The following is a 21,335-nucleotide window of genomic DNA, read 5'->3' on the forward strand; positions in this document are numbered from 1 at the left end:
CCCAAGAGTACGGGGGGAGGGGTTACAAATAGGAGAATAGATAGGGCATGAAATCAAGTGTATGCCAAGAAGAGCTAAGCAGAAATATGAGAAAAGTGTTCCCTGAAAAGGGAATATATGTTCTAAGACTTCTTCTAACTTCACTTCTAACCCGAGTTACACTCCTTAATATCTTTTTAAAAAAAGAAACTAAATTTCATAATAAATATCACCATCCGATTCGAGCTGGTTGCCAAGCACGATAGACAAATATTTTCGTTTCTACACGTCTTAAGCCTCTTTTAAATAAGAGGGCGGGGGCAAAGCATGAAAAGAAAATGCAGTCTTACTTGAAAGGAGAACACTGAATACGGGTTCACAAAAACAAATATGTTTCGCGTGCACCCTATTTTCACATCATAAAGTTTGAATGTCTTTTTTGATCGACGGAATTCTTTCCCGAAAGCAATGACATTATCAATGTGACGATTTAGTGTACCATAATGGTTTGGAGTCGTTTAAGAAAATATTAATATTGTTTTTAAGTTTATCGAATTCTTTGCTATCAAATTCAAACAAGACGTATCTAATATCTGGGAAAATAGAAGCTCAGGTAACTTACGTTCTTTTCACCACGTAGATATTATCTTCCTGCGTGTTTACTCCCTAGAAAGAAAATAGAATCTGACTCAGAGGAACAAAACTGGAAGAAAAAATTTAGGGTGAGGAGTTGATTGACAGACTAATAAGGATTTCGGATGTCCACGCCCACCATGACGTCATGTCGGCAAGTTTTTAATCTTCAGAGAGTGGATGAGTCATAAAATTGTAAGTACAGACTAAATGAGATACCCACACCTGGACAATCGAAACCACTATAGTGTAGGTAATTTCTGTTTTTAACTTGTCGAGTGGTTGTCGATTGTTGCAATATTTGACAAAGGTGTGTCCATTTAAATAGGTGTGTTAAGATATTACACGAGTGTATAATTCGTTTTATGTTGAAAGTAAATGTTCACATCTGAAGTGTACATAATTTGTATTGAGAGGACTGATTTAATAACTTAAAGCTAAAACTGTGGTGAAATCATGACAAGCTGAATATTACTGCTAAAACATTTCAAAGCAAAATAATTACAGACCCGTTGACATTTTTCTACACTGGTCTTTTGGACATAGAATTTGGCATGGAATAGTTAGTTTCTTGTTTGGTGATCATGGTGATGATACACGATGGTTATGCTGCAAAGTTCGATGTCGTCAGAACAAAAACAGAAGTAAGTAACGCTGTCTAATGAGAGGGCGCTATTCAACTGCATTCTGTTTATCGCCCCCCCCCCCACCACACAGACACACACACATACACCCCCCCCCCCACACACCCACATTCGACACATTCGATCAAATCACCAGGTATACACATTCCTGGTGGAAACTCGTGTAAAACGATCAGAAAATTTAATAATTTAATGTGCTGTTGTTTTGCACCTAGCCACATTGTGTGCAGAAGACAGGGATCCAAACTTTGGCAGTATGCATGCATGCCTGACATCTCTGGTGGTTTGAGAGCACACACACACACACACACACACACACACACACACACACACACACACTACTACTACTACTACTACTACTACTACTACTACTACTACTACTACTACTACACAAGTGAAACTTTAGAGTTAGAGGGCATAGTTTATTGGAATGGTCTATTCAATGACACTACACTCAAGATTGCAGTTTATACATTAACTTGAAACATATGGCAAAACCTGGATCCATAAACTTTTACAGTCTTTTCTGTCTGTACTGGCTGGCCAGAGACCACAAATATAATATTGCAGATTCACTTCTGAAAATGACGCCTGAGTTTAAGAAATATCGATAAATCACTGTATTTATTAATGTTTTCAAAAGTCACCATACGAACAAAGACACTTAAATCTGTAAAATTTAGATATATTTCCTTGTATATATTGGTGTAGAAATGCCTTGCGACCTAAGGTATACTTCACCTATTTCCTACCCTTGATGAAAATATTGCAAAATGCCAGTTAATAACATATGATACCAATACCACATCAGGAATATAATACATCAATGTGAACAATTGAGAAGTTGCTGACATAAGTAAAAATAAAATCCAAAATTTAACAATTTATTTGAGAATGTATACATGTTTAAAATGACCTAAAAAATGAAAAGGTACAACTTTGGTTCCAAAAAAAACCATTGTTATTGTTGTGGTTGTAATGAATTAAACCAGACTTTTTAATATTCAAAAATTACAATCTAACAAAAATACTCAAAATCTCTATAACTTATTTCAAAACAAATATGCATATATCTGTACGCACAGTATATAACTCTGTATACCATTCCTAAAAATTAAATTGGTCAACATTTCAACTGTTTACAAAAATGCTGATTTGGTCATAGCACCCTAAAACTGATGGAACCACAGAGTGAAAAACATTTGACACAAACAGGCACAGACAGATGGACATTATCACAACAAAATCTTCATTATATATCCATAACACATACTTCAAAAATTTCAATAAAATTAGGTCCATCAAAATAAACAATGAAAACATTTTCATTAAAATCACTGAACAGAAAACAATAAAATTTCTAAAACTCAAATCTAATACTTCAGAGTTTTACCGTGAAATGACAATGACAGTTGGATATTTGGCAAAAGAATATTTCAAATATATACCTTTTAAAATCAAGAACAAATGATTACGAATTAACAAACTTTACCCGCTATTATCTAATCATTGGCTTCATAATCCGAAATGGCAAAAAGACTGTTTGACCTTTGACCTGACAGGTTCTTTTGAGTAACCAGGTGGTAAATGTCAGACATTTTCCAAAAGAACTTTGATAAGATTTCAACTAAGAAAACTTCAGAAAATTTAAAAAGTTTGATTTGAGAAAATTGATATAGATGAGTTTGTTTTTTAAAATTTTTCACAAAATTTATTTTTCAAGTTACTGAGACAGTAATGTAATGCAATAAGTATACAGTAACAGCTAAATTATACTCTAGAAGTGCCAAATCAGCAACATTTTACACAGTAATAGCATTGCTAACTCTGACAGTGGACACACTAGACGCTTGAAGAGGATTGGTTGGTAGGATTTTGATTGGCAGGTCCCATACCATGGTGTCAACATCGATGTTCCTAGGACCTTGCCAAGTGGAGCTCTCTGATTGGTCAGCAGGTATCACATGGTCAGGCACAGGTTGACAGGCAGTAATAAATTCAAAATGGAGATGATACTTGAGACATACTGTGAGGAGAAATTACAAAATGGAAAAACAGTTGAAATATCAAAAAGGCAGTAATAGTATCTATTATGGTGTTTGAATGGTTTGAGAGTGGCTAGCTTGTAACCAACTGGTTGCTAGGTTAAAGTTCTTGAACCAAGAATGTGTCCCCATCAACCAAGCTGTATAAATAGGAACCTGGTACTTGTAAGACGGGGGTATATAAGTGATGGATTTGATCCTATGTGCTTATAGCGACTACAATGCATTGTGTGCTCCCCAAGGTGTTGAGGAAGTTATCAGGGTAACTGTGCCTTTATAGGTATGTGCTAGGGACAATTATTGTACAATAATTTATGTATACTGCAGGGAAGCATTATTTAGATGTCAGTTATTATCACAAGGGTACTGTGACTTATTGCAATTTTTGGAAATCAGACAAATTATAAGTCCATTTGAACTAAAATACAAGCCTAGGCAGATAACCATTTTACCAATATCAACACATATGGTAATATAAGAACCTCATGGTCAAAGGTCAAAGGTGAAAGATTAAAGGTGAGACTTACAGATATCTGTGATAAATCCAGGTGTAATGTGTAATGGTATTGGTAACTGTATATGGGTCTTCTTTGTATGCAGACAGAATTCCTGATGTTTACTGTGCGTTGAAACAGCTAAGATTTGACTGGGTTTACGTCGGCATTCCTCTGATATGTTTTCTTCACTTTGCAAAGATACACTGAACTGTTGATGATAGTAATACAGATAAGTAAAGGTGGTATTAAGCCTGTTGATAGCGCAAATGGTCCATACATATACCCCTACATATACCCCACATATCTGTGACTTTTCAATGATCAGATTTTTTTTTCTCTATAATGATTTCCAAATTAGTACCTAAAAAGTACATTCTGATAATCTTTACATACTACAGCAATAAACCTATTAGGTTTGCTTACATGCACTTACATACACACTCACAACAACATGTATGCCAAAAGGTAGAACTGTGGACTGATTCTTTAACAGATATACATTTGTTGAAACAACTCACGTTTAAATTCCTCAGTATGCTTCTATCTAATGATTTGAAAGGGGAAAGAATTGTTCATCATGTGGAACATGGGTACCTTCTTTACATTGATTTCAACAACTCCACCACCATAACATTGTCATTCTGGGGAGATCTACCAACATATATAATACACTCGTACACATACAGACAAGTATATACACACATTCCGAAACACAAAATGTAGACAGACAGACAGAAAGGCTAACAGAGAGACAGAGACAAGCATGTATGCATATACATGAACATACATACATACATACATTCATACATACATACACACACACACACACACATACACACACACACACACAGTATGTGGCCAATAGTACTACAATTGTAGACCTTTGTATATATACATACCTGTAGACAAGATATAGTAGCATTAGTGAAATCAAAAGTAGCAATGATATCTTCACCAATCTTATAAGCCGGTTTGAAGAGACAGAACCGTCCAACTTTCCCTTGTTCATTTGTAATATTGTAAAAATCTGTTGAGAATACACACAGACAACCAACTCTTAAGAGGGACTGATGAGAGCATTCACATTACGGCATTACACGTGAAATTCTTGGATCGTCACAAGACGACCTGTGAAAGTACTTGTGAAGAATGTTTTCATTAGTCAAGAACGGAAGTTTGAAGACGATCAGATATCATCCTAATTCTAACCATAAATTATGTCGACTGGTGATCTGCTGGCATTACTCCTATGACCTGGTGGGCAGCTTCCGGGAAACCAAATTCTTTGGGTACTGGGGAAGCATGGTTGCAAAGCTGCAACTTAAAGGTATTGATGGAAGGGCATCACCAGAAGTGGCGCCTGCGGCTTAATTTGACTCAACACGGGAAAACTCACCCGGTCCAGATACAGTGAGGATTGACAGATTGAGAGCTCTTTCTTGATGATTATATGCCAAGATAGTCTGTAAGGTATGCCATGACGGGGCGCCCTCACACATCGGTCAACACCTACATGTAACTCACTATATATGTACAGATTATATGCTATGACTACAAATCTAACACTCCATATATGTACTGATCAATCCTTATATTTAAAAGTGAAAATTGTCAAACAAGCGCTCAAAACAGAAGAGCTTGAATTATTGTTAATATTCATCCATTTCCACCACACTGCAGTCATACCAATGATGGGTCTACAAAACTATAGCCCTGTTACAATTCAAAACTTACTTGGGATTCTTCTTGATGTTATAGTTGAGATAACTTGTAATGCCATGTCTAACAGAGTTGTTTCTTGTTTCTGTTCAGCTAAGAATGGATTACTTGGTTTGAAACTTTCCTCATATACACTGGTATCACCTAAACCTGTCAAAATATCAAATATTCAACAAAAAATGAATTTTATCTGTAGTTTCATTTGAAATTTAAAAATTTAAGAAAAAAAATTATGTGTTAAATCCTTTGTTGACTTCATGTAATATGTAAACTAAAATCATATAAAAAAATATCAAGAATCTGATCTGGGAAATTACAAGGAAGCAAATCAAATCATTAGATTACGTCAAACTGACAAAATCAAACCAAGTGGCATGAAGTCATATCTTGAGTGTTGTAACACCTGGAACAAACTTTCACCTAATATTGTTTGTTACTGCAGGAACCACCCAAACTTTTGAAAGAAGACTTGACACTCACTGGGAGGGAAAGGAATCAAATACAACCCAGAAACTGATACTTCATATTAGGATTATTAAGTGTGTGCCCAACCTGGAATCTATTCAGATCTGAAGTCAAAGGCCCAGGAGGGCCTAACTGCCAGAATGTAACTATGTAACTATGTAACTATGAAACCAAGTAACAATGTAACTATGTAACTATGTAACTACTAGCATGTAAGTTTTACTTACCATGTACCACAAGTTATTAAAATATCCTGAATGGAACTCTGAGTAATTGTACTTACCATACACCACAAGTACTCTGAATGGAACTCTGAGTAGTTTTGTTGGTGAGTTTAGTCTTTGGGTTCCTATGGTAACTTTGTAGGAATATTTGACTGACTGGCCTTTGTATGATGGTGGGGCATCTCTTGGTATGACTTCTTTATAATAAACTGTCAACAAATGGATATTGACATACAGCTGTAAGTTAGCTATGACCAATCAGATCTGCTATATTTTTAGGGATCAGTTTTTATCTTATCTGACTAAATACTAGTCTTGGTTACCCAGACTCTCACTGCTGGGGCTCTACTACAAGACCATCGAGAGGAGAGTTTGGGGGAACATAATCCCAAATCACCTGCATGGGATGTCACACAGTACATATATTCTAATTAATGAAAATTGGGGTTTACAAATCTCATTCTTTGTAATTAACATATATAAATTGCGAAAGAACCTGGATCGTTCAGCATGCAATGTTGAAAATGAAGTATATAATTCCCCAGAATGCATTGCTTTGGGAGAGAGATCTGGTGTGGGCGATTGGGATTATGTTTCCTAGGTCTCTGGATAGTCTTGTAGTAAAGTACCCAGTGGTGAAAGTCTGAGTAAATGGAGACAAAATAAGTATTGGGGAAAAAGTTGTCTGGCAGAGATAAAGAAAAGTTTGCTCTGAACAAAAGAAATATTCGGTCTAATTCTTTATATGACAGTGACACACCACTAATAAGATAATTTACTAATATGCAAAGATAAGATTCAAACAATTTTTTTTTCACAATGACTTGTAAACAATGTCTCTGCTAAAACCCCATACAGACATATATGCAGCACTGTTAAAATTAAGCATTGAAGTAATGCATTTGAAAGTTTAAGGCCAAGGTTTCAATCCTAGATTCTCACATTATTGTTATCTTATCAGTGGATCTATGAGGATAAAATAGGATTGCTCATTTGTTTTGGGCCAACTTTTTCCATCAATTGTTTTTCACACAACTTATGTGAAATCCTTTTTTAAAAGTGGACCTTTTCTTTAAAGACCTGTGTCTTATTACTAGGGTTAGAATTTGAGTGTGGAAATAGTTGTGTGCCAGATCTATATGAAAAGTTAGAAACAAAGAATGCTCCTTTTCAACCCGACTCCACTGATAAGATAATTACTAGTTCAAGACTGTGAAACTCTGGAGATTTAAGAGGACGCTTTACTTACATGTTCTAGATTCACCAGGAACAAGAGTAAGATCACAAAATAAGATTTTGGGTTGCGATGACAGAACTGTGATTCCCCTTTCTCCTGTAAAGCAAACTTGTGTACATGTAGGTCTACTTTTGATTATGAAAATGACATATAGGATGTTGTACTGTGCAGTAACATTTATGAAAGTTAATACCTTTCTGAATGATATCTGCAAATTTTTTGTAAATAAATTTTAAGTTTACAATAAATGTTCACATATAATATAGGAAAAAAGTCTCTCACTTTAGGATTTTCAATATAGAAAATAATCAGTTGTTTAAAGGGAAATAAAATACAGAAATAAAATACTTGGCACTTAATTTTAGTTGTAACTGCAGCCTTTTAGGAATGATGCACAGTCATCAACTGAAAAAAATTGTCTTTGTTCAAAGAATCAGCCTTCTATTAAGTTTCCATATTTGGAACAAAATACAGCATTATTTAGGTACCATCATGCGCTACAAACTGGGGAGATGATGATAACCAGTGAATGGTGTACACTTACCTCTACTTGGTACAAAAGTTGTTTCATTGCCAGATTTAGACTGCTCTGATGATGCACTGCTTGGAAGAAGTACCCTGCTTTCACTGATATTGCACTGACAATGTATCTGAGCACTGGCCCAGGCTAAAGTACTTTTTCGATTCCTGATAATTAACAAAGACAATAAAGCAAATCTATGAGAAATGTATAGTACTGGTACAAATAACTGATGCTGATTTATTGATTGATTGATTGATTCAGGAAAGTAAAATAAGTAGTGAAAGACGTCATTTCAAATTAGGTCATATAATTTTTCTATTGTGTAGGTGTTATGGAAGTATCATCCATCATCGGGTTGTTTGTCTGGTCTGTAGCTTTGGGTTCAGGGCTAACATTATATAGTCTGGATGCCAACTGTGGTACTAAACCACCATCTGTGAGTGGTTTGGTTACGACACTGTATAGGAACTAGACTAAACATTATGCCACTACATTTGTACAGTCACTGTAGTGGTGTGGTCCATCTGATGGGAAAACGATAGTCAAGGCGGGGTGGTAGATAATAGTATAAAATGTACGGTAAAAATACGGGTCAATCAAGTCAACTTACCCCGGACTAGCACTTTTGCAGGCAGGATTAGTAAATGTGACACGGCACTCAAACGTCTCTCCGGCAAGAAATACGGAGCCCCGAGTGATGACTGCAACAGCTTCTATCATTATCTTCGTAGCACAGGAACTTATAGCATAGAAACGTTCTTACTATTTGTGTAAATCACAGTCCCTCTATCACTCTGTGTAAACCATAGATCTTGGAGAGGACTATGTGTAAACGAACTGAACGAACGTCAACACTGCATATTAATATTGATAGACACTGAGCACAGCTGACCAGTGAAAATAGACATCACTTCCGGTCTCGTGGATAAAAGCGTTTTTTGTCGCGTTTCTCAACACTTCACTAGATTACTCCACTCTCTGTAGCCTGATAACAACAAATACTTCAAAAATAGGACGTTTTCCGCTGGAAATTTAGTCAAACACAAACCATATAGGCCCAACTTCTTGATAATAGTCTGTCCACGTCCTTCTCTCTGCTCTGTTGATATCCACATCGAACTGTGCCTACGTCAGACTTACACGTATATCGATGACGTTTCACGCAAGGTCCAAACAAATGACGAAATGGCAGCAGACGAGAATGTGACAGATTTGTCGTTTCCGTCCGAATCTGGTGTACCAGACTTTGGATGGCGAGTAAAACTTGATCATGCGTTTGAAGAAGAACGACATCCAGTGAGATCGGTTCGCGTGCATCAGATACCAGAATTACTGCCTATGGTGTCCAGGTAATTTTGGCTTTGATGGAGTCACTCCTCGATCCTCCGCAATGTCCGGGGTGCGATGTCTAAAGTCTTTTAAAGAGTTCAATGACCTTTGTTAATTTTATGTTCCCTGAATAGCGTTGCGGTCATGACTGATATGAAATCGGCGTTGCTTCGCAATTTCTCCTTAACTTAAGCATTCAACATGACCAATTTTTACTCATATCTTTTTTACAAATTTGTTTTACGATTTGTAGATAAAATTAATTGCAAAATCCAGGGCTTGAGATGAGAGTGTATAGTTTGGTAAAATGCAAGTCACTATTTTTAATAGATAGTATTTAAAAAACAGTGAATGTGTGGATATACAATTATCAATTTATCAATTAACAATATGACTGGAATCCCAATTAACTTTTCAAAACTATACCCACTATTGATATTTCAGATTTTGAATTTAAAAAGACTGCATTTAACAATACAAATCATGCATGCTCAGAAAGATATTTGTACAAATCATAAATGAGATCGTCATTTTATTTTGATAATTAGTAAATGTGTGGTGAGATAAGCCAAGACTTATTCTACTTGATATGACAGGTATATATGGTATTGGTATGACCTGTGGAAGAAAGGTAGAAAGCCATACATCGACCTGTTTAGGCCTCTTGATTGCCAACAAATTTATGGTAAGTTTACCAACATTATATTTTGAACTCCCACCCCACCCCACCCCACCCCACCCCACCCCGTGAATTCACTAAATTAGACTTTGGAGTTGAAACAAAAGTCTACATGAACATTAGGTCCATACACATCACTTTAGTTTATTATATACATATAATAGATTTAAAAAAAACACTGTTATTTACTTTGCCGGTTTGATATTTACAACAGTGTCATGGAGTTGAAGTGGGTTTTATATTCTGTTGGTGTCAGTTGCCAAGATAAATGTTGCATTCCATGCTTATCATGGTTTAAAAAAATACTTACAGATGGTATCCAATCAATCAATCAATCAATCAATCTGTCCGTCCGTCCGTCCATCCATCCGTCCGTCCGTCCGTGTCTGTCCGTCCGTCTGTCCATCCGTCCGTCCATCCATCCATTCATCCATCCATCCATCCATCTATCCATCCATCCATCCATCAATCAATCAATCAATCAATTAATCAATCAATCAATCAATCAATCGATCAATCGATCAATCTGACCAATTAATCAGTCAATCAACAGACTAGATAGACTGTCAGATTCCAAAAAACACTGTTCAGTGGCACTGACGGTGATCAGTCCAAACTGAAACTTCTATTTCCTCTTGAAATATCCCCAAATTCAAGTTTGTTGACAATATATTTCATTAGTATGCTATGGTCTTGGTTAAATGAATTATTGATAGTTTGGGTATTATTGTATATTTCAGGTGTGCCATTGGGTGGTATTGGTGGTGGCTCCATCAACAGAGGATGGAAAGGAGAATTCTGTAGGTGGTCACTGACACCAGGAATCTATACCTATGATACTGTAGAGGCCAACCAGGTAATTACATTCTAGTACAGTAATCTATTCAGATCTTACACAGTAGAATCCAATTTTAGACAGAAAGCTACAAAGCAGTATGTATGTATGTAATGTTTGTCAGTGTTCTCCTCATGATTGGTTGTATGGATGGTGGTCAGTTTGCATAATAATTTACATTACATAATGGTCAGCATATAATATATGCATATCTTCAACATTGAAACATGTTTGTATTTGACACATGGACACTGGGCTCAGTCATTTCTCCGTAATGTGAAAGTATTATGTGAATACATGTATTATCATTCAGAGATTACTTAAGTTCAAGGATGGAAGCACAGCAGAAATCTGCCAAGCATGGCAAGCCTGATGACAAGGACGGTATTAGCATCATGCTTTCTCTATAGTGGGGAGGCCACTATTTTTTAGTCTAGAAGAAAATGAAAGCTAAGGCAACATTTCTGGCAAAATTACTCTCTAGAGTTTTTCATAATTTGTGCTTATTAACATATTTAGTCAATTTCTCAAAAAAAGCTCAAATAAATATGTGCATTTTATAATAATAATAATAGTAATGTAATGTACTTTTTAACTGTGTGATATAGTTTACAGTGTGTATACAGAAAAGTGGAAGAACAGTATATCAACAAGTATTATCACCATTGAGACCAACTAGGCAGAGTTTGTACACCTGGAACTGGGGTTATAATGGTGAATATGCATATTACCATGCATTGTATCCTAGGGCCTGGACAGTGTATCAACTTCCTGGTCAGAATGTAACACTTGTATGCAGACAAATCTCACCAATAATTCCACATGATTATAAAGTAAGTACATGATATCATACAGGAGAATTCAATACTATACAACTTATTTAGGAGCAAATATTCTCAGTGGATGTACAAACTAACCAAGGTGTATTCTACAATGTATAAGCTACCAATACTGTTTATGACTTTCAATGTATGTTTTTTCCATTTCTAGGACACAAGTCTTCCAGTTGCCGTGTTTGTCTGGGAAATTTACAACTATAATGAGGAACCAATTGATGTGTCCATCATGATGACATGGCAGAATGGTACAGGAGAACAAACAGATAAATCTGGGAATAGATGGAATGAACCATTCACTCACAAAGGTCAATCTTCAATGGAATGTGATATCAGAGGTGTTTTGTTGCACAATGCACATCCAAGTATGAAATGTACAATGTCAATTTCTGCTGCCTGCAAGGTGAGCGTGTTTACATGTAGGTTGTTGCTATGGAGACAAGAATAGATAACCATGAATGGAAATTGTTACTCACCACATAGACCCTACATGAGAGGTCAATGCTCACAGTCACAAATATTTTGGAAGACAAAAACAACTACTTTTCCTTGAAAAAGGAAAGATTATTGACTGTAAGAAGGAACTTTCATTCTTAACTATGAGCCCAGATTTCATGACCATTTATTTTTGTAAGTTGTATGGTAGATAACATTGATAGTGCCGGTTCAAAGTCAATATTTGGTAAAACTAAAAGCAACAATTAGTTTACAACAATATCATTCAAATCCTGTGAAATACCATCCATATAATGTAGGATGTTTTTTCCTGTCCTTTGAATGTGTTTTCACTCATACATCATAATTCTGACTTTTCAGGATGATGTCAAGGTCAGTCATACTACAGCATTTAATCCATCAGGTGATGGTAGAGATATATGGATAGATCTTATAACTGATGGAGAGCTTACTTCAAATCAAGGTATGAATGATATGGGATTCAAATTTCACTCCATTTACTGGACTAACTTTGATAACAGATGCTCAAATACATGTAATCCTTTTTCTATCGGGGTGGGGGTGCGGGTGAGGGTCGGGGTGGTGGGTATTTGTTTGTACACATAAACTATAAGTTGGGAAAAACAGGATTAATGTTAATAAAGGAAAAATGTAATACATTTTTCTGATCTATTAGGTGCTAGCATAAAGACTAAAGAAGGGGAGTTAATTGCAGCAGCACTTGCTACAAAATGTCCTGTAGCAGCTGGTGGAAAAAGTACAACTGAGTTCTGTCTGGCATGGGATATGCCAAAGATTCATTTCGGGGGCAAAGGAAAGACCTATAACAGGTAAATAAACTTTGTATGGATTTGTCTACCTGACACTTTGTCTACAAGACAGATAGAAAGCTCAATGCTAAAAACTTTGAACTGATTATGTGTTATAACTTTTGTAAATCATTTGAATTACCAAGCTGATGAACAATTTTTGGTTATGACATTTTGTGTTTCACAAAAGGAATGATGAACACAAACTTAGTGCAAGTTTGTAAAATATACCAAGTATATTATGTAACTACGAAAATTTGATATTTAGTGAATGTAGATGTGCAAATGTATCACATGACTCAGAAAGAGCATCTTTTGCTCCAATCAGACATGACTACTAGAAGAGATTGAATTGATAACCAATCTCAAAATCCGTAGCGCACCTCTGACAGACAACGTACTCAAAGTTTGATCTTAAAGGCTAAGAATCGATATCAAGGATTAGAGTTTAAAGTGTGAAAAATAGATCTCTGGCAGAGCAGAAGAAGAAGTTGGTGCAGAACAAAAGAATAATTCCATGCAATCCTTATGGCCCCTTGCAACATAGCCCTTCAATCCAACATTGGTTGTTGAGTCTAAGTAGTAATTTTTTATTTACACATTGTACATTTAAGACTAGAAAAGAGGAGGAACAAAGTTCTAGTGACAAAGATTTGACATTTATTGTATCTGAAATAATTTATGTTTTGTGTATTGCTTTCATATTATAATATTCAGAACATGTTTGTTGTTTCTGTACAGGAGATATACCCGTTGGTTTGGAAGTGAAGGGAATGCAGCGCCCTCATTGTCCAGTTATGCACTAAAGCAGTATCCAGACTGGGAAAGGAAAATTGAAGACTGGCAGAATCCTATACTACAGTGCGAGTGAGTGGTATTTAAAAGATCTCAGTAAATATGTAATTTTTTTTTTAACTCAAGTAGTGTGGTCAATTTTCAATTACTAAACTTGTGTAGACATGCAAACACATATTTTACATTACATTTATGTGGTACTTGTGGTTTATGATTTATTGCTTAGAATGATAATATGAAGTTAGTACCAGCATTACCAGTGTCAGTGTAAAACATCTCTAGTTATAAGCAATACCTTTAAAAAGTCCATATTTTTTTAAAGGGGCATGTAGTGGCTGACTTGAATCTATATTTGTCTTTTTCCTGTAGGTCACTTCCAAGCTGGTACAAGTCAGCATTATTTAATGAACTGTATTATGTATCTGATGGTGGAACTGTCTGGGTAGAACATAGCAGTGATAATAATGGTATTATGAATTGCCAAGATGTCACCAGTCAATGTATCAAAGAATATGGCAGATTTGCATATCTAGAAGGTATTTATCAAACCTGTGTTATGATTTTGCTTTGCTTAATTTGCATTTGCGTTGTCAGTCTTCTGTTACTTGTTATAGAAAGAGCCTTACTAGCACTGATAGTAATGATTGTAGGTAATAAATGAAGGAAAGTACTGATTGGATTGTGGTAATGCATTATTATTGTATGGTCTTCCATACAATGCTATTAATCTTTTGCAATATGCAAAAAATACTGCTGTGGTGCTGCCAGAATAAACACTTGTTCAAGCAAGTTCACCTATATTTCTCCTATTCTTCTGTTCACTTCTGGTTCTTTCATCTGGTGTGTTACAAATTATTTTGCTTGAATTAGATTAGATTAGATTAGATTAGATTAGATTAGAGTAGATCCCACATACATCATTTAATACTGTGTGTGTCTGTTTCAGGTCATGAATATAGGATGTACAATACCTATGATGTTCATTTCTATGCATCGTTTGCTTTCCTTATGTTATGGCCTCAGTTACAACTTAGTCTACAGTATGATATAGGTAAGTACATGTACAAACACTGTAAAACATTATTTGTACTCTTTTAACATACATTGTTTAGTGTGTTGGGTGTGGCGTCGGGTGTACATTCCTTAATTTCTTATACTCTAAGCAGACACTGGTATTTATTGCAGACACTGGTATTTAAGTATGACTAGTTTTTTCTTAGATCTTGGGTGCATTAAATAAACATCATAGGAAATACACACATGCTTTTATTTTATCCATCAGTCATGCAGAAGTAAAGTTCATGAGGGATCTCTCTCTTCTATAGAGACGTTTTTTTAATCTCAAGGCACCACAATCATGCAGATAACATTAAAGTTTCATGTTTTATCCATTCCTTTCCCTTATACAAAAAAAGGAAAACATTTTTAAACAAAATGAAATGATGTTTGCATTATTTTGCATATGAACTTTCAATTATATCTCATTCATTATTCAAATAATACTCATACCAAGTGACAAAGGTTTCCAATTGACTATTTTCAGCATCAACAATTCTCCAAGAAGATAGTGAAGTAATGATAGAACATTTCTCTGGTAAGAAGAGGAAAAGGAAGAGTGCTAATCTCGTACCACATGACATTGGAGATCCAGGTAAGTCAATGTATTGTCAGAAAATAAGATTCCAGACAATTGGGTACGGCGTTGAAGAAATTGAGACTCAGTCAGCATACCTTCAAGTTTCAACTTGTGGTCTACCATTCACTTTTCAGAATAAGTAACTGTAGACTGAAAGACTGTCATGTTGGTATTGTGTGCTCCCTTAATTGTTGGTTAGGATACCTCATATTTCAGACAAGTTGCTGTAGACTGGCAGATTTGTTATTGTTTGGCATGTGCTGCTTACTAAATCACCAGCAAGGGACTCACACCACGCACCACAACAAATTGCTCAGTCTAAACTCGCTGTACATAACAATAAGTCTATTTGATCAAGCAAAGGGGTCTCCTTGTCTTATACTTAATACAACTATTTGTGTATTACAGTAACAACATTTCAGAAAATAACAAACCTTATCGAATAATTCTAAAGAAATATGATCAATGGACAAATTTATTAAGTGGATGCATCTCATCTGTCAAACTATTTGTCAATTTATCAGTAAGTTGGTCTTATTAGACTGAGTCCATTGGCTCCAATAACTTTTCAAGCTCTCGTTAATGATGTTATCACACTGAGACTGTGTCAACTAAGCTTTACCTTTGAATAAGTTTTAATGAGAATTATGTATGTGTATTTTGTACACTGACTTCAGTCAAACATAAGGTCAAAGTTACAGACTGTGTCATTTTAATGTATAATGGTGATTTTTATCAACAGATGGTGAACCATGGGTTTTAGTCAATGAGTATTTACAACATGACACTTCAGACTGGAAAGATCTCAATCCAAAGTTTGTCCTACAAGTTTACAGAGACTATTATTTCACCAAAGATTTTGAGTACCTCAAACAGATGTGGCCCCAAGTTCAAGTAAGTTGTTATTATAGATTTTGGATACATCAAACAGATGTTTAAGTAAGGGTTGCTTGTTGAGAAATATTGTTTGAAAGTCAATTGAAAGAAAACGCAGTGTTGTGACAAGCGCGTGAGCTCACTGAAATATTAAAACCAAAAAGTGAATATGCGTATTAAAACTACACAAAAACTGTAAGTAGTAAGTTTTCTGCTGGAAAAAAACATGATGATTTAGCATGTGTGATTGTCAAATTATGTTTATTCTCTATGATAGGCTGTGATGACAGTCTCATTGTCATGGGATACAGATGGAGACGGTATCATAGAGAATTCTGGGTATGCAGATCAGACTTTTGATATGTGGAAAGTCAGTGGTGCCAGGTATGGATAGTTAATGCATTCTCTCTTGCACTTGTTGGGGACCATGGCATGTTGAACTGATGAGTGACAGTTTAGTTATCTGTCTTTCCATCTTTGTATCATCTGCAGTATCTTGTCTACTCATTAAGACTTGGTATACATGTAAATGACGACTATGTGCAAACCAGATTGTAAATGGCAAAACAGTCTTTAGTTGATAAATGGTGATGGTTTCCTCTACAGCAACTTATGTATAAACACTTACTATCTCTATGTTCAGATATGATGTCAATTGTTGATAACTGGGTGTAATGTGACATAAACAGAAATACAACTTGCACTATACCAGCATTCTATGTTTGTATATGATTTGGTATAGGTTAGAATTGTATCAGTTTATATTGTCATTGTATCTGTATGACAGTGGTACAATCTGTAACTGAGGCCACATTTCTACTTAACAGTGTACATAATAAACAGACATTACTGATTTTGAGGTATATCTGAGGTGCTAGAGGAGGGCATAAACAGTATTGAAATAAGAGTGTGGTATTTTGCAAATTTATGTCATAAGAATATATAATAAAATAAGAATATCTGATGAAAACTATACCAGCCACTAGGTACGATTCAACATGTTTTAGTAGTGGGAATCACATTAAATATATTTCAATATAAGAAAAAAATAACTACCAAAGACAATATAAAGTTACAGACTGCTTCCTTTTAAACATAAGTAGCCACAAAAGACCATAAAGTTAGACTGACTGCAGTGCCCCTTCAAAGCTATATTCAATAATGTAATATTGCAATGTTTCTTGTCAGTGCATACTGTGGAGGTCTATGGTTAGCTGCAGTCAGAATGACAGTGGAGATGGCTAAAATACTTGGCCATGAAGATGATTACATAAAATACTCAGCTGTCTTAGCTAAAGGCAAGGTGTCATATGAAGAAAAGCTTTGGAATGGTGAGTTTTTACCTTATAGTTTAAATCTAAAATAGGGAGTGTAATAACAATGTATGTATTCATTGTAACCTATACCAATAGTTTATGTTTCAGACTCTGAAATTATCAAGTTTTTCACTATTTGATTGTCATCAAAATCCCCCAAAATATGTACTCATTTATTATGTACTATAAATGTTTTGAAATGTTTGCCAGTAGAAATCGTGTTTCAAGACTGTAAAACATAAAAAGAAATGATTATCAAAATTGTATGACACAAATATTTTCTCTTTTTTTTCAGGCAAATACTACAATTATGATAGTAGCAATAAAAGTTACAGAGACAGTATTATGGCAGCACAGACAGTAGGACACTGGTATCTGAAGGCTTGTGATTTAGTAGCTGACAGTCATCAAGTTTTCCCATCAGACCATATACAGAGTAGTTTGCAAACTGTCTATCAAATGAATGTCATGAGCTTTCAGAAAGGTACCATGGGAGCTGTCAACGGTATGAGACCTGATGGTAAAGTTGACATCACAAGTATGCAAGGTGAAGAAGTGTGGACTGGAATTACATATGCATTAGCAGCTACCATGATACAAGAGGTAGGGCACTGTGACATTTGCATCTTTACAAAGTTGAAACTTCTAAAAAGAATTTTGTCAAATACTGCCATTGACAAGAACGATTCCAATCAGAGGTTGGCGGGCTGATGCCCAGACAAGAAGTCAATTTTATTATAACTTCATCAAAAACAGGTAGATTTGCTTTACCCCAACCAAGGCTTCTGAAATGATCAAGAATAAGATGAAACATGTCTTTTTTTATCGTCATCAGTTTTTCCAAAATATCAAAGATCCGAAATATTTTTGTTCTTAAAGCATTTTACCAGAAATCTTAGTAAGCGGGGGATTTGTTTATTTCACCTGATGACAGTTCTGGAGCTAATGTTGGTAAAATTGACGAACAGTGGAGACTGACTTAAAATTAAAGCTAATTCTAGACTTGTGAAACTCAGTGTCCTTCTAATTTTGTTTTCAATTATCTAATTTAGTTTAATGTGTCTTTAATGACATGTTGTTGTAAATTCCCATTCCCATGATACAGACAGGCATAGATCCACAAGAAATAACAGGAAGTATCATTAGTATTTTCTGACTTTTTCAAACTGTAAGAAAAGCTAATAATTCTAACTCTCCATCCACAGGGAATGATGCAGGAAGCATTTACAACAGCTGCTGGTGTGTACAGAACTATTTATGAGAAAACAGGCCTTGGATTTCAGACTCCAGAAGGTTACTTTGCGAAGTCAGAATACAGATCTGTTGGGTACATGAGGCCCTTGGCTATATGGGCTATGCAATATGCACTTGAGAAATTTGGTCACCTGGAGAAATAGTTCAGGAATGCATGCCTTGTAAAGATGACTGGAAAATTACAGGGTTTGCCCCAGTCCAAAAGGAGTGCTGGCTAGTCATTGATATTCATAAAATCTTCTTAATATTCATGAGATATACAATGTATTGCTATCTATTCCTATCAAATCCATAATTTACAAGTTTTGATTGATTAGAAGAATATTTGTAGGTTACATTTTCTGAGTATCGGTTGGTACCAACCAGCACTTAACAGACTAGGGAGATCCCTGTAAAACTATGACATGCAAATACAACATAAAGTACATGTTAGGGCTTGAAATTTAGCAGTAGTCCACAGACTTCTAAACATAGTATGTAGAGTACCAAATTAGCAGTAGTCCATGGCACATAGACTTCTAAACACTGTATCTAGACTACCAAATTAGTAGTAGTCCAGGGCACATATACTAGTAAACATTGTATCTAGACTACTAAACATTGTATCTAGACTACCAAATTAGTAGTAGTCCCGGACACATAGAATATAAACATGATATCTAGACTACTGTGGAGTCATGATGGGTGAATGGTTAGCGTGACCGGCTTGGAATCTACAGGTTGCAGGTTCGAGCCCCGTCGCAGCCTGCTGTTTGTTTCTGAGTGGCTAAAGTCCTTGGGCAAAATTTGAACCACGACTGTGCCTCAGTCAACCCAGCTGTATAATTGGGGACCTGGTAGGATGTAGGTTGCAATGTAAAGGCTTTAATCCTATGTGCTTAAATGGTTGCAATGGATTGTATGCTCCCCGGGGAGTTGAGGAAAACCAACATTATTATTATTATTACCAAATTAGTACTGTAGTAGTCCAGGACACATAGACTACTAGACATTGTATCTAGACTACCAAGTGTAGAAGTTTGTTGTCTGATAGACCATTGTAGGAAATCAATAGAAATTGTAGCTGGAGTAGATCTATCAAACATAGAAGTTAAACATTAGTTCTGTATGTGTTTTGTAATTTAATGTGACTAATTAGTATTATCATAATTATTATAAGTGAAAATATATAATTATACAGTTTTGAATATATATAACTGCAAGTATATATAAAGTAATTCATTGATGTTTCTTGCCATAATGTTTATGTGAAGCAAAGCAAAGAGTCTAGATTTTGACTCAAGTTTAAATGTCGGATCAAATGCTCAGGGACCACAACATGTTCTTTTTTGGAAATGCAAGATTTTGCTTTTAGATATGTATCAAAAACAGGATAGAAAAAGTTGTTTTATATATATCCTGTTTTCTGTTTGATGATAAGCTTTTGATACTCTACACAAATTACCAAAGGTGAATACAAACTGAATATTCATTGAATTCATCATCTTTACATTCAAATCCCTCCATCACTGATAGAGGAACTGTGATTTACGCCATTAGGGTTTCTCTCTCAGAGTTTTCAATATATACACTATCAGTCTCAGAGTTCACAATATTTGCACCATCAGGGTGTCTACCTAAAGTGATGGATTACTGCAATACAGTTTACTTGTGCCTTTCTCTTTTACTTAAAATGTGAGTGTACCTTTTGTAAATAAATGGTGTACAGCATCAGCTACAAATGGCAAGACTGCCACCAGACGGAAGAACCAGTCACATATTTACATCAAAGGTCTTGGTTATAAGTCAAATCCAATGAAATGTGATGTATTGAATTAAATTAAAGTTTACTACAGGTATATATCAACTGATTTAATGATACTGTAAAGTATATAAATGGGTAAATTTGCATTAAAATTACACTTAAAATTAGACTGTTTGCATTTTATGCACATATTTGCATACATGTGATATATTTGGGCATGTGTGTTACCAGGATATGTGTGTATACTTCTGTGAGTGGACAGCATATGAAGGTAATGTTAGATGGGTAGATTCGTAATAAAACTGCACTCGAATGAGATTCTTTGCATTTTATGCACATATTTGCATACATGTGATATGTTTGGGCATGTGACTGTTACCATATATGCATATGTGTGTTTCTGTGTGAGGTATTGGCATTCTTGCTGTATATTATAGAAATCAACCAGGAATGTCTAAATGTAAACATCTATGAAAAATATGGACTAATGAAGATCACCAATTTGTAATTTTTTAAAACTAAACATAATTAAATGCAATGATTTACAAAGGTTATAACACATAAACAGTTCAAAGTTTTAGCATTGAGCTTTTGAGGTGTCTTGGTTGATGGTCCTCATCAGAATGACAAATTCCATCAAACAGATCATGACTGTGCCCCAGTTTAATAACCCAGCTGTATATAGGGACCTTGAAGGATAGAGGTTGCTATTAAAAAGACTTAATCCTTTCGTCTTTAACACATGGATTGTATGCTCCCTAGGTAATATAGAGTTATAACACATCATTTTCATATAGCCTTCAA

At 35.3% G+C, this 21,335-nt stretch overlaps 2 protein-coding genes across 2 annotated transcripts; one reads left to right on the forward strand and one right to left on the reverse strand.

Annotated features, from left to right (window-relative positions):
- Positions 1-1,670: 1,670 nt before the first annotated feature.
- LOC144443297 (RAB6A-GEF complex partner protein 2-like) lies at positions 1,671-9,090 on the reverse strand. The gene is made up of 8 exons (XM_078132734.1): positions 8,577-9,090; positions 7,988-8,130; positions 7,456-7,539; positions 6,266-6,415; positions 5,533-5,667; positions 4,698-4,825; positions 3,829-4,006; positions 1,671-3,282 (listed from the first exon to the last, which is right to left on the reverse strand). The coding sequence occupies exons 1-8, from the start codon at positions 8,684-8,686 to the stop codon at positions 3,059-3,061; spliced, it is 1,152 nt and encodes a 383-aa protein (XP_077988860.1). The 5' UTR covers positions 8,687-9,090; the 3' UTR covers positions 1,671-3,058.
- Positions 8,925-20,615, forward strand: LOC144443295 (non-lysosomal glucosylceramidase-like). The gene is made up of 16 exons (XM_078132733.1): positions 8,925-9,315; positions 9,892-9,980; positions 10,715-10,830; positions 11,418-11,642; positions 11,800-12,048; positions 12,462-12,564; positions 12,778-12,931; positions 13,652-13,777; positions 14,075-14,241; positions 14,652-14,756; positions 15,249-15,356; positions 16,084-16,235; positions 16,495-16,601; positions 17,406-17,548; positions 17,829-18,136; positions 18,739-20,615. Exons 1-16 carry the CDS (start codon positions 9,152-9,154, stop codon positions 18,928-18,930), a joined length of 2,508 nt encoding a protein of 835 aa, XP_077988859.1. The 5' UTR covers positions 8,925-9,151; the 3' UTR covers positions 18,931-20,615.
- Positions 20,616-21,335: the final 720 nt, after the last annotated feature.

The sequence above is a fragment of the Glandiceps talaboti genome, chromosome 12 (genome assembly GCF_964340395.1).
Source record: "Glandiceps talaboti chromosome 12, keGlaTala1.1, whole genome shotgun sequence".
NCBI lineage: Eukaryota > Metazoa > Hemichordata > Enteropneusta > Spengelidae > Glandiceps > Glandiceps talaboti.

What these genes read in the sequence shown, in the direction of transcription:
- LOC144443297 (XM_078132734.1), bottom strand. Translation starts at nt 8,686, where the DNA reads ATGATAGAAGCTGTTGCAGTCATCACTCGGGGCTCCGTATTTCTTGCC. An exon ending in TCCTGGTGAATCTAGAACAT is followed by an intron (nt 6,416 to 7,455) that starts GTAAGTAAAGCG and finishes ATTTGTTGACAG; the next exon opens with TTTATTATAAAGAAGTCATA. An exon ending in AACATCAAGAAGAATCCCAA is followed by an intron (nt 4,826 to 5,532) that starts GTAAGTTTTGAA and finishes TATTCTCAACAG; the next exon opens with ATTTTTACAATATTACAAAT.
- LOC144443295 (XM_078132733.1), top strand. Translation starts at nt 9,152, where the DNA reads ATGGCAGCAGACGAGAATGTGACAGATTTGTCGTTTCCGTCCGAATCT. An exon ending in CAATTTCTGCTGCCTGCAAG is followed by an intron (nt 12,049 to 12,461) that starts GTGAGCGTGTTT and finishes CTGACTTTTCAG; the next exon opens with GATGATGTCAAGGTCAGTCA. An exon ending in CAGATTTGCATATCTAGAAG is followed by an intron (nt 14,242 to 14,651) that starts GTATTTATCAAA and finishes TGTCTGTTTCAG; the next exon opens with GTCATGAATATAGGATGTAC.